The sequence below is a fragment of the Theropithecus gelada genome, chromosome 12, assembly GCF_003255815.1.
Source record: "Theropithecus gelada isolate Dixy chromosome 12, Tgel_1.0, whole genome shotgun sequence".
NCBI lineage: Eukaryota > Metazoa > Chordata > Mammalia > Primates > Cercopithecidae > Theropithecus > Theropithecus gelada.
In genome coordinates this window covers 3,689,045-3,702,383 of record NC_037680.1, presented here as the reverse complement: position 1 = coordinate 3,702,383, position 13,339 = coordinate 3,689,045, and the positions used below count along the sequence as shown (strand labels likewise).

Here is a 13,339-nt window from a genome sequence, read left to right as displayed (position 1 = left end):
CAGGTTCCGTCCTTGCTGTGAGCAGGGCTCCCACAGTGCTGACTCAGCTCCCCCGGCCCAGCCCTGCAGCCCACACCCATTCCTCAGGGAGGCTTCTGAAGTCGGCCCCAGGCCAGACCAGCCCAGGATCAACAGACCCTGCCCACCCGGCTGGTGTTGCCCCCAATGCCCTCAGGAAAGGACCCCCTCAGATGGGGCCTCCTCCAGGCCCATGGTTCACCAGACCAGGAGGACAGGGTGGGCGGGTCAACTTGGGGAAGGTGGTGACATTCTAGCTCAGCCAGGCTGCCTTCCAGGACAGGCTGCTTCACCGAGTCCTTGCAGGGAGAGGGGGACACAAATAAATAAACTCCTGGCTTGGTTCATATTTCAGAAAAAGAACAATATTTGGGTCCTGTCCCAGGTTCAGCAAATGCATCCAATTAATTGTGGATTCTGTTTCTCAGTTTAGAACAAGAGTCAGCTCATTCCTCGTCCTGGGGTCCCCTCCCAAGCCACTAACATCCCCCAGGATCCCTGCAACTCTTTCTTGTTGGGCGTCTCAGGAGCACAGTCAGGCCAGCTTCATTCAAATCTGATCCTCCCAGGTCCCAGGATTACTGCAGGAACCCAGGTCCCCTGCACCACGCTTCCCTGGCGGGGTCACTGGTAGATCCCGGAAGTGTGGAAATCCCAAAGTGAGGGGCCCGGCTCTGTGGGTTCACCTTCCCTCTGGTGTGCCAGCCTCCTGGAGTTACCCAGGAGCCCCACTCCACCCCCAAGCATATGCCAGGTGTTCCCCAACAAAGGCAGCCCCCGCACTGACTTGCATTTGAAGACAACGAAGACATCTGCACCTTAACAGTCCCTTCCAAGCTCCTCTTACCACCTCCTTCCCACTCCCTGGACTCGGGGATGGGGGTGGCAGCGCCTGGGAACGGCCAACTTGGAGCCAAGTCTGAGGCCCGGGAGGGAAGGAATCCCAGAGTACTGCGCCCACTCCCCACTCTCCAGCCTCTGTTCTCACCTGCCAGACGGGGCCGTAGTTTGGTCCCACCTACCTCACAGGGCACAGAAAGAAACAAATGGAAAGCGGCGGGTGTGATGGTTCCTAGTAAATTACATAATGCAACAGAGGTGCAATGGCTCTGCCCCCCGAACCTTCCAGACCCAGCCGGACCCAGCAGGAACGCAGCTGCTGCCATTCTCACTTACAGGAGTCGGGAGTTCACCTTGTTTTGCTGAGAGAGGAGTCTCCCACGTCCCGGTTCCCAGGTGGGTACACTGAGGCTCAGTGGCCCACCTGGAGCCTGTGGTCTTCCGCTACACAGCAGGTTCCTCCAGTGAGTGAGTGAGTGAATGGATAAATGATGGCAGACCCTCACCTCCACCCCAGCTCTGTGCCCCTCATCTGGCCCCTTCCAACCTCGGTCCCACCTGCAATCTTTTGCCCTCTCCTCCCCATTCCATCAGGCTCTAGTCAAAGGACAGCTTACTTCTGTCCCGGAGAGGTGAGACCATCCGCTCTCGATTTAGCTTTTTCAGCCTCTGCAGGTGGTGGGGAGAGAATGGCGGGGAAGCTCACGGAAGTTCACTTTCAAGACACCTGTCCTAAGCACAGACAACAAGCTCAAAACACAAAAGCCAGAACGACACCTGTGGGCTGTCATGAGATGCTCCCTGGGAAAGAGCGTTTGCATCACCCATCAGGGAGGGCAGAGCTGTGTGCTTCCCCCACACCCAGACCCTCCACCAAGCCGTGGGCAAGTGACTTGCCCAGCGCCACACAGCAGGGGAGCGGACCCAAGGGGATGAATTCCTTCCTCCCTCCATCCTAACTTTCCTCTTCCCCTTTCTCTCATTCAGCGTCTCCCCTCCCTTTGCTCATCTGCCCATGGTCCCAGGCAGAGTCCAGCTCCGAGCTCCATCCACCTCATCACCTGCATCTGGCCCCTGACACGTAATTAGACAGCTCAGGCCACTTCAGGTCAGAGAAAAAAGGGGAGCTGCCACGGGCCAGAGGGATAGGAGGCCAAAGACCCCAGGCCTCTCTGTGCCAGGAGGGCCCCAGCTTGCCCTGGACTCAGTCATCTTGGCCGCAGCCCCAGGGAGACGGCGAGCTGAGCAAAGGTCCAAAGAAAGTAGCAGCAGCTGTTGGAAAAAAGGGCTGGGCTGGCAAAGGCTCTCCTGGCGCCCACTCCTGCCAGCCCTGCGGTTCCAACAAAGCTTCTCCAGCCACGGGCCTGGTGGAAACCCCTCGCTGCCAGTCACTGCCCCCATCTCCATCCACACAACAGAGACAGCAGCGTCATTCACGTTACTGCGCCCACTCCCCACTCGGGGGTCTATCCTGGAGCCAGGGCTCCCCACAGCTGGCAGGACCACTTCCCTAAGGCCCCTTCCCAGCTCTGACCCAGCTCTGGAAGCAAAAGGACCCCCATGGCCATCCCAGTCAATGGCCTGGCCACACAGGGCCGTGCATACAGGGGTGCCCTAAAAAGGGTAAGCGGATCCACTGAGGGACCTCCCAGCCGTCAGCCCTCCTGGTGTCACCCTGGGCTGTGCAGCAGGTAGAGAAGCAGATACGCACGAGACAGGGCAGGTACAGGATGTTTTCTACCTGCCCTTCCAGCGACAGATGTCACCTGGCCCCTGTGTCCCCAGCCCTAACAGGGGTGGACTCCAGGCCCAAGCCCTGCCCCAGACCCTAGGCACGGCTGGATTCTAATCTGGCCCAGGCCACTCCTTCTGGAGACTCCAGGCTCATCCCCTCACCCACAACCCAGGACAATTAAGACACAGTCCCTTGCTGAGGCCAGACTAGGAGATAGAAGAACAGTTCAGGCAACACGTGAGGAGGGAAGCTGAAGAGCCCAGGGCAGAGGCTGCCTCTCCCAGGGGCCCCAGACTATGGCCCAGGCCCAGCCTCTGCCCATCTTCTCAGACTCAGGCCCTGAATGGGCTGTTCCCACTGCCATCCGACAAGCACTGTTCCCACTGCCATCCGAGCATCTCTCCCCACCTTACCACCTGCCTCCTTTGCCCTCCGAACTTGGCTCAGTTCCACCTCCTCCGAGGAGCCTTCCCTGACTGCCAAGGCCTGATGGAAAGCCCCTCAGGCTCCAGTGCCCTCCCCAACCCACAGTCCCGGGATGGGTGCTGTGTGCAAGGCTGGGAGCTCCTGAGAGCAGGGACCCACAGTGGGCAGGCCACAGACAACAGAATGACGAAGGGTATAAATCCGAAGCCATCGCAGCCTCTACCCCAGTGATCTGAGGCTCCTCGGGGGACTTCATTCAGAGTAAGAAGTTGACCCACAAAACAACGACCATATTTCAGGAGCCAGCAGGGATGCCTCAGGGTCTCTGAGGATGGGGAGGCCTGCAGGGAATGGAAGGCCTGAGCTCCATGGACCCCGGTAGTGATAAATCCTTCCCCCGCCCCCATCCCAGGCCTGTGGCGGTTGCTGCAGCCGCCCACTCACTCCTCGTAACAATCCAGGCTCGGCACCCAACACTGCGGCCCTCACACTGCAGAGGGGAGATGTCTGCAGGTTGGAGGCAGCAGTAAGGGCTGGGCATAGTATGGGGTCATAAATGCCCTCTCCCAGGGGCACCACAGGACAGTCCTCAGTGCCCCAAGGCCACTGTGCCCCTGGGCTCCCAGGCCCAACCGCCCCACCCCCACGCCCCATGCTGTTCCTGTGACCCCAATCCCACCCCACCTGCTGTTGCACTTGGGATCTGGGTCATGACTGGGGCTGAAGGTGCAGGCCCAGGAAGCAGACGGAAGAGGCTTTGCAAAAAGCCAGCAAAATGTATCCAAGGGCAGCAGCTCTCACAGTGACGTCTGGGTCCAGCAAATCACACTGAACTGCCAGTCAGCACTGCCCAGTGCTGCTGTCACCTGAAAGCTTTCTCTTATAGGACAGCCCCCTGCAGAGGACCGAGGCCAAGCCCTATTTGGCATCTGGCCTAAAATCAGGCAGGACTCCTCGGCTGGGCCCGGGCCAATCACAAGAACCCCATTCCTGGGCACCAAGTGCTACAGCCACTGGCTCGGGTTAGGCCCCACCATAGCCCTGAGCAGCTGACCACGGCTGCTTTACCACAGGAGAGTGTGATGAGAAGCATCCTGGGTCCCTCCGGGGCGGGGTGGGATCTGCATCCACTAGCCTAGCCCCAACCTAAATCCTGCAGACACAGCATCCCTGCCCCTCCCACCCCGCACCCTCAAACCCAGGGAGCCTCCAGGACCTCTGCCAGCCATCCGTGCTGTCTCCCCACTGCCTGAAGAATCCATGCAGCCACACGTGCAACAAGTATGCACCTACTGAGAGCCAAGTTGAGGGGATGAGATGCCTTGGTGACCACAGGAGCCAGAAACACATGGGCCTGCCTGGGTCAGGAAGCAAAGCAAAGTGCCCAGAGCATGGGATTCCCCCCAGCAAATCTTTCCAGGGTGTGTGTGTGTGTGTGTGGTGGGGGGCAGGGTCAGCAGCATGGTTCTTTCCTCTCCAGGAACATTAAAAAACAACAAGTATGACCATCATCTCATTAAAGAAATACTGTAGCAATAACAGAAACAAAATTAGAGGGATGTAAGCTTTATTTTTACTTACTTATTTATTTATTTTTTGAGACAGAGTCTCACTCTGTCGCCAGGCTAGAGTGCAGCGGCGGGCGCAGTCTCGGCTCACTGCAACCTCCGCCTCCCAGGTTCAAGCAATTCTCCTGTCTCAGCCTCCCAAGTAGCTGGGATTACAGGCAAGCACGCCACTACACCCAGCTAATTTTTGTATTTTTAGTAGAGACGGGGGTTCACCATGTTGGCCAGGATGGTCTCGATCTGTTGACCTCGTGATCCGCCCACCTTAACCTCCAAAAGTGCTGGGATTATAGGCACAAGCCACCACATCCGGCCTTTTTTTTTTTTTTTTTTTTTTTTTTTGAGACTGAGGTCTCGCTCTGTTACACAGGTTGGAGTGCAACAGCACGATCTCGGCTCATTGCAACCTCTGCCTCGTGGGTTCAAGCGATTCTACTGCCTCAGTCTCCTGAGTAGCTGGGATAACAAGCGCCGCCACCACGCCTTGCTAATTTTTGTTTTGTATTTTTAGTAGAGACGGGATTTCACCATGGTGGCCAGCGCTGGTCTAGAACTGCTGACCTCAGGGGATCCACCTGTCTTGGCCTCCCAAAGTGCTGGGATTACAGACATGAGCCACCGTGCCCAGCCAAGGGTGTTCTTTTAGACTGGAATAAACTGGAGACAGCTTTTACTACATGGGAAAAAGCACACGGCGCAGGGTCCCGTCTGTCCTCATTTGCGTGCATGAACCCCCATCTCTGGACTTGTACCTAGAAACCCCAGGTGTTCCCATCACCCCAGAGTCTACCACACACTCCAAAGTGTAAGCCTAGACCCCAGGTGGAGCTGGGGGGCTGCAGGGGCCCCAAATCTTGTTAAACAGGGGATGGTCTTGGGGACCAAAGTCCGTCACAATGACGCCCCTTCACCATTAGGGCTTTACGCAGGGAGCTCGCTGGATGCCTCCATCTCATTTGCTTGTCTCCAAGGCCTTGCCCCAGGCCAGACTCCGCTACTGATCCTACTGACCACAAGGGAGGAGGAAGCCCCGACGGCCCATTGGAGAGTCACACAACCACTCCAGCCTCAGTTTCTTCCCGTGTGGATGGGACGGACAACACTCTCACCCGTCCAAAGTGATGATGGCATGCAGCCGGCATGCAGGAAACAATGCCATTATGTTTAAGTTAATATTTGACAAAAGCTTCCCTGGAGCAGGAAGAGCCTGCCCTTCTCTCCTCGGCTCCCCAACCCTGACCCCTGTCAGCCCTTGGCAGGTCCACAATCCTGCGGCCTCTTTAGGAGGTGGCGGCCTCTCAGAAGCCCGAGTGCTGGCCTCTCCCACAGCACAAACACAGCCGTAGGCCGAGTCCCTCCAGCGGTCTCCGCAGGAGCAGAACCTGGAGCCCTACCTTCCATTTCACTTTCACCACAGTCCCAGTGACGGAGATCATGACCCCTGTTTCAGATGAGGAAACTGGGATTCCAAGAATTCAGTGAGACTTGCCCAAGGGTAGGAATGTGCGGGGAAAGACTCAAACTCAGCTGTCTAGAGCCAGCGTGCTTTCTACCGCACCCACAGTTGCCGCCTGGCATGAGAATCTTCCAAGTGGCCCTCCGCAGCAAACGCCATCTTTGACGCCCTCCTCCTGTCCTTGAGCAGCCCCTCCTGCCTCTCCCATCCTCCATCCTGGGCAGGAGCCCCTGCCCACCTGCCCTGCACAAACACCCAGCGAGGTTGCACATCCGCACTCTTAATCCTAAAAGGAGGCTTGCCAAAGAGGCAGCTTTAGGAAAACACAACAAACCAAGGTGGCATCCCACAGGAAGCCATCCTCCCGTGGGTGCCCCTCACCTGAGACGGGAGCTGCCCACCTGCCTCTCTCCACCCAATCTTCCTGCTGTGTGAGCGCCCACAGTCACGTCCACACCTGAATCCTCAGCCCAGCACAGGCTTCCCACACGGGACACATGTAGAAAGTCCTGAGAGCAGGTGAGTCCCTGCCTCACCGCCCCTCTACGCACCTGCCACCATACTTGGTGGTTTCTTCACCATCTCCCCTGGTGAGAATGTCAGCTCCAGGAGGACAGGGGCTTGGTTCTGTTGACCCCTGGGTCCCCACTCCCTAGAACAGTGCCCAGTATATGGTGGTGCTCAATATTTGTTGCATGAATAAAGGAATGAATACACAAACTTCATCATATGCCAATGGTGAAAAGTTAAGCCCAGAGACAGGAAAAAGAACTTACAGTTTATGGTGGGAGTAGTCAAGATTCACTCTAATGCTCTCTGATTCCCAAGTCCAAACCCTCCACCCCCGTACACACCACCCACACACACGCGTGCACGTACACACTCACTGCCCCGGGTCTGTGAGCATCATAAGCCTGATCAGCTCCAGGCTCAGGAGGGATTAGCTGTCTATAGAGGCCTGTAATGGACACTCCGGGAACAGGGGCTGGGAAGTGGGGCCATGCGGGGAGAGGGCGCCTCATGCGGACTCAAGGTGCTGCTCTGCCACACAGCTGGCATTCAACAAGCACTTGCTATGCCCCAAGCACCTGCCTAGGGCTTTACTTTCCACAACACATGTGTGAAGAGGAACCATTCTTATCCCCTATTTGATACACGAAGAAACAGGGCTCAGGAAGGGTCCGCAGCACGTCAGGGAAGCCGAGAGCCCGTGCACGCTCTGCTGTTCCTTATAGAGATATGAGGACAGAGGGCCTATCTCCAAGGGTAGGACTCAGGGGTTCTGGAACCTCAGGGACAGTCACACAGTTTGTCAGGGACCAGCTGGGCCGGACGCTGAGTTCAGGGGCAAGGACCTGGTCAGAGGCCAGTGAGAAGGGAGCTCCGATGTGGTGATCTTGAAGAAGGGGCGGAGAGTTCAAACCTCAACTTCTCCGAGAATCCTTGGGATCCATAGATCTTCCTGGCCTTCACAACTTCATGAAATCTGGAGGGAATCTACCACCCAGGCACCCCTTCTCTTCAGAGAGCTGGCATCCTCAATGCCCTCACCCCTTTCTCCACACCTTGGACCATGCCTGCGCCTCCTGGAATGCCTTCTCCTTCCCCATGCCCCATGCAGCATACCGAGCTCCCTTCTCTGTCTTCCTGGACAAGTAGCCTGTGTCCGACTTGGTCCCTGCATGAGCCAGAAGGCTGTACTCAGGCCATCCACGGCCCCTGGGGGATTGGGGAAGTCTAGAAGCCATGCTTCCAACCTCCTATGCCCAAACGCCTTTACCGAATACCCAAGAGCCCCCACATACCCTGGCCCACCCACAGAAGATGCCCAGCTCAGAAGCCTTCCCTGCAGGGTGAGATGAACCATCTACGTAAGTAACGCGGGTCCAGGGGAAGCTGAGACTGGAGAGATGCAGGAAGGGCCTGAGCAAGTTCAGAGGGAAGAGGCCTGGAGCAGGGAGGTACAGGCAGAGACAGAGACAAAGACAGGACAGCAGCTGGCAGGGAAGAACCTCAGACATTCAAGGACAGAAGGACAGAGATGGGCCCCAAGATGGACAGAGATGGGAATGTGGGTAGAGGGGGGCAGCTTTGTGCTAGGGCCTGGGAAGGGGGCGGGACCCCTGCAAAGTCAGTGGCCAAGGTGGGGAGACCAGGGCTTCTGGGTGGGCTCCCAGTGCCGTCACTGGGGGCCTGGGTGACTTGGGCAGGTGGCTGGGCCTGCCTGTGTCCCCACTGTCCTTTCTGTTACAGGGACCATGCACCCACTCTCAGGTGTAGCATTGCTGCTTCTAAGGTTGCTGCAAAGATAAGGCTTGGTGTACAGGCCTGGCTCCTCCGGAGGAGGCTAAGGTGGCTACTGCATGAGGAGACCTTAACCACGCAGCTGAGCATAGTGCAATCCGTGGCCATGCATCAAGGCTGTAGGAATCGCCACCACTGCACCTTCCTTTAGTGAGCCTCTTCTCATCTTGTCAGCGCTGTGCTGTGCACTGACAACCCTGGGCCCTCCCTCCTCCCAGCTGGCCCTCCCCACTGTCCAGCCTGCACCCCTCCAGCAAGCTCAGGGCCTGCAGGGAGGGAGGGACAGCATGCACACTCCCACCCTGCCAGAGCCTTCCTCCTGTGCTCACTGTTAGCCCAGCGCGGCCAGAGCAAGGCCCAGCTCCGTCAGGCCCACTCCATGAGGACTCCCAAGCCATGCGCCTTCAGGGGCCAGCAGGCCAGATCCCCACCCCCTCGGCTGTCCTTCTCCACAGCCGCCCCATCCCCCGAGGGGCCCAGCCTGCCAATCTCTAATCCTCACCGTCATCTGACCCAGGCTCCACCCTACATTGGCTTTGCCTAGCCACCCTTCTGAGGCCCAAAAATGGACACAATCATTTATAGAGGGTTCGACAAGCCAAACGCAATGGGAAGATGACCTCACGGTGCCCACAGGCTCGAGATCCCAGCACACACAGTGCACCCCAGGCATTCCGGGGGCAGTGGCTGGGGGGCCAGGAGCCATGGTGCCATGCTGGCAGGTCCGGGCAACCCTTCCAATTTATTCTCATGCCCTCCTCACACCAAGGCCACAGGCCATGGGACCTTCAAGAAAAAGCTCCAGGCAGGCCCAGGACGAGGCACGGGGCCTGTGTCCAGGCAGGATTTGATGAATGAGTGACGGCAGAGAACAAACAACACAAATCAATCCACCATCAGCCTTCGTCAGGCCCAAATCCCTTGTTCAAAAACGTTCACTAAGCACCGACTGGGGCCAGTTAACATCCTCAATGCACACACCTGGACGTGTGCCCTGCCCTGCCCTCAGGGAGCAGCCAGACCAGCGGTGGAGGCAAGAGGGTCAACAGGTAACAACAGTCAAAAAAGAGCTGGCTTGGGGACCCTAGGGCCCAGGGTACAAGAGTGCAGGCTGCCCTTGACCACACTGTCACCCTCACAGTCTGGATGTTTGGGCTGGAAGTGGATGCGGGAAGGCTGGGGGAGAAGGGTGGATGAAAGATACGGGGCCTTCTTCCTACACCGGGACGCCAGGACTCGCCCAGCCTCCCAGCACAGCTCCTGCCATCCTTGCTCAGGAAACGCCTTCCTGTGGCCACAGGGAAACGAACTGCCCCATGACCCACTGATTCCACTAAGGCAAGGTAGGTGTAGTGGTGGGGCTGCCTGTAAGAGACTAGGATTCCAGTTGCACTGTCAGTGGGAGTTAGATGCCGCACTGATCACCACCCGAAGACACTGAGGATGACCCTCCCGCGACGGCACAGACTCTCCAGGAAGGCACACAGCAGAGGCTGCTGTGGGTTGAGCAGGGCCTGCATCCCAAAGAGAGGCGAAAGCTACTTTCAGAGACCTGGCCGGGATGCCTGTCGTGATGGTCACGCTGCCTTGGTTTCTGATGGGGGGGAGGGTCCCTAACTAGTCTCCAGCAGGCAGAGAGCAGCTGGAACACTAAACAACTCCAGTCTCAGGAAGCCCGGTATGGGCAAGGTCAGCTGTTGGCCAAGACCAGCATGCACAGCTGACCAACTGTCAGCCAACTGCCCGTGGCCACAGAACAGGGCTCAAGTGAGAGAGATGGTGGCTCAGGGGCTCAGTGATACATCACCACCTCCCTGGAGGAGACACAGCCCATGCCTACTGCCCTGAGAATGACATCAAAGATGCCGCTGCAGAGAAAAGACAACCAGGGCAAAGGGGACACACCAAGAGCCTCGGGGAGCCAGGAAGGAGTGGGACACCAGTGGGATGGGGGCAGGGAACGCATCTCAGCTAACCAAGCTTCCCATTCATCGCCCTGGCCCTTTAGGGAAGGAAGCAGGCTCTGGCCCAGGGCTGCCTGCTCCAGGCACCCAGATGGATTACCCAGTCATGGCAGCGGGGAGCAGGGGTGGCTGCATCTGTGCTGCCACGGCCAACCCCCCCACCCCACAACCTGAAGTCTTCCCAGCCACCAGCCAGCTATTCCTGGGGCTTTAATCCCTCCTCCTCCTCCTCCTCCTCCTCCTCCTCCTCCTCCTGCTCCCCTGGGGTGGGGGGTGGGGGAGCTGGGTCTGGGCAAATCTGGAGCTTAGCTGAGGGCCCTTCCTTCAATGAACACCCACCCACCTCCTTAGCCAGGAAACACAGGGATGAGCAGTAGGACTCTGAGGGAGGTATAGGGAAGCTCTAGGCGCCCCCCTCTCCCCCGTCCCCCAGCAATCACGTGGTTGCATCCTTAGGGAGCCCGCGGGTCTCAGAAGCAAAAGTCATTGTTTATAAACAGCCACCAGGCCTGGCAGGGGAAGGCCGGCCTGTCCCTGCGCCTCCACCCGGCGGCAGCGGTCGCGCGGCGGGTGGGAGAGGTGGCAGGCCTGGCCGCGGGGCACTGGGGGGCCACCCTGGCAGAAACCCAGATTCTGCAATCTCAGATTTCGGAGTCGGAGTCGGCAGGGGAAGTGGCGTCAGCAGCTGGCGTGATCCAATTCAATAAACCAGAGGTGGCTTACGATAGACAGCTGACCGGGTGCCGACCCCCACCTCTCAATCCCTGCATTTCCTGCACGCTCTGGGCACCCTGGGAGGCCCCGGCTCCATCCCCCACTCCAGCTCTCCGCGAGGAGGGGTCGGGTTTCCTGTGGCGCCTTCCACGCCCCTCCTCTAGGCCAGCTCCCCACCCGGCGGTGGGCTCCCAAAGCCAGTGCCCCCACCCGCTCCCCGGCCGCCGGAAACGCTAAGCCCCTGCTGGGGCGAGGGCACCTCCTTGCGGGGTGCACAGCCCCGGGCTCCCGGTGGGGCCAGGCTGGGCGGGAGCTTCCAGGCCGCAGGCACCTCTCGGGAAAGGAAACCCCATCCCTCCTTCGGCCCGCGGAGAACGAAAGTGGAGAAGCAGTGGGAAAGAGGGAACTGCGGGTGCCGGTTCGAGAAGCAGCCTTGGGAGTCCGGGGGAACAGTGGCCCCGCGGGTGGAGAGACATACTCCCTCTCGCCCCAGCGCCGGCCCCGCCTGGGTTGCCTGCATGGGCCTGGAGGGCGGGGGGTCACCACCTGGCCTCCCAGCCTCCCGGCCCTTGGCCTCCAAAGCGGGTTAGCCTGGAGCGCGCGCCTGAGAAAATCCTGGAGCAGGGCCGGTCACTGCTGTGCAGCCGAGCCACGAAGGTGCAAAGCGAGGCCCTGTCCTGCCCTGGCCGGGTGTGGGGAGACAGGACGCAAACCGAAGAGGGCACCCAGAGCGCCGGGAGACGCAACCTGGGGACCCCAAAGCCCCTCGAAAGCGCTCCTCTGGAGGTGACAGCGTCAGATCCCCGCGGAGGACCAGGCCCCAGGGTCAGAGGGTAGGGGGACAGGTGGCCGGGACTGTGCGGCGGCTGGGACTCCGCGGCGGCTGGGGATCCGGCTCTCTCACCTTCTCCTGCGCGCGGGTGAGCTTCTTCTGCACATTGCTGGCGATCTTTCCCGCCGTCACCCCTTTACTGCCCATCTCTGCCATCGCGGCGCAGGCCTCGCCCGGTGGCAGGGGCCGATCTCGCGCGGGGAGATCTTGCGCGCCGCGCTCCCAGCCCCCAGCCCCGGCCGCGCGTCCAGACCAGCTGCCGCTCCACGCCGCGCACCCGACAGCGGAGCCAACTGACGGAGGCGGAGCGTGCGCCGGGCCGGCGAGCGAGCCAGCGAGCGACGCGGGGACAGAAGGAGGGAGAGGGGAGGGGCCGGGCCTCGGGCCGCGGTCGGCGCCCCCCGCCCGCCCCCTCCGGACAAGAAGCTGCCTTTTTAAAGGGCCACTCCGGGCGCCGGCACCGCCAGGTCCGCGAGGAGGGAGGGGCGCGCGCGGCGCTGGGGCTGCGGCGAGCGGGACTCCCCTGACGCTCCAGCGACACCGCCCCGGGGCGGGGACTAATCCGCGGGCCTGGCGTCTCGGTCTTCCCCGCAAGCAGTAACCTCCTGCAACCCAGGAAAGGAGACTAGGTGGAGGAGAGGAGTGCTTTCGAAATCAAAGAGAAAGTGCGGCCAAGGAGGTGCGGCCCTGAACAGAGGAGCCGCGGCTGCGAGGAGAGCGCGCCCGGGGCCCCCTCCCTTTCCACGGGCTCACCGCCCGCCGGGTGCTCGACGCTCCGCCTCCTCCCGGCCTTAGCCGCTCGGGTTTTCGCCCGGATCCCCTAGGCGCCTCCGGGACATCTCCACGTCTTTGCCTCCGGCGCCTAGCCCAGTACCAACCGGTGCTCGGTCTTCCCGTTCGCTAACAATTTATTATAATAACAACCACCTAGCATTACTGAGCGCTTACTGTGTACTAAGGGGCTTGACAGGCGTTGTTTCATTCGGTCTCCGTGGCCTTAGAGGTAGGTGCTATTACTGTTCCCACTTTACAACTAAGGCGCCGGGATCAGGGAACGAGATCTCTGCCTCTACCACCCAGTTGTTCCACCACTACCCGCCGAGTCGTCTCCTACGCCCAGCAGGAAGGAATGATTAATGATCATTGTTCCTGGGGAAGATAAGGTTATTGCTAGCCAGCTTTGCCAGTAGACCAGTGACACTTGTTTTAAGTTAATAAATACGTGTTGAGTCTGCTGATACCCACCTCCCATTCAGCCCTAAAACATGTCAGGGGCTACAGCACTTCGCTGCCCCTGGAAATTTCTCAGGAACTGTTGGTTGAGTTGAGCAGAGAGACTGGTCCCGCTGAAGAGGCCTAGACGTGCCTGGTGCACACACAGCAGCCAGGGCTAGGGCCTGCAGGACCCCCAGCGATCAGAGGAGCAGAGCTGGCCAGGGTCGGAGGTCCCTGAGCGGCTTCCTGGAGGAACAGGAAGGGCTC

The 13,339-nt window shown here is 59.6% G+C and overlaps 1 protein-coding gene across 14 annotated transcripts in view; it reads right to left on the bottom strand.

The window, feature by feature from the left end:
- BIN1 (bridging integrator 1) overlaps positions 1 to 12,452 on the bottom strand; it is a 59,488-nt gene extending 47,036 nt beyond the window's left edge. For all 14 annotated transcript variants that reach the window (XM_025404322.1, XM_025404327.1, XM_025404325.1 and 11 more), the window contains exon 1: positions 11,930 to 12,452. In XM_025404322.1, coding sequence (XP_025260107.1) covers positions 11,930 to 12,013 — 84 coding nt within the window. In that variant the 5' untranslated portion in view covers positions 12,014 to 12,452. The remainder of the gene's footprint in view (positions 1 to 11,929) is intronic.
- Positions 12,453 to 13,339: the final 887 nt, after the last annotated feature.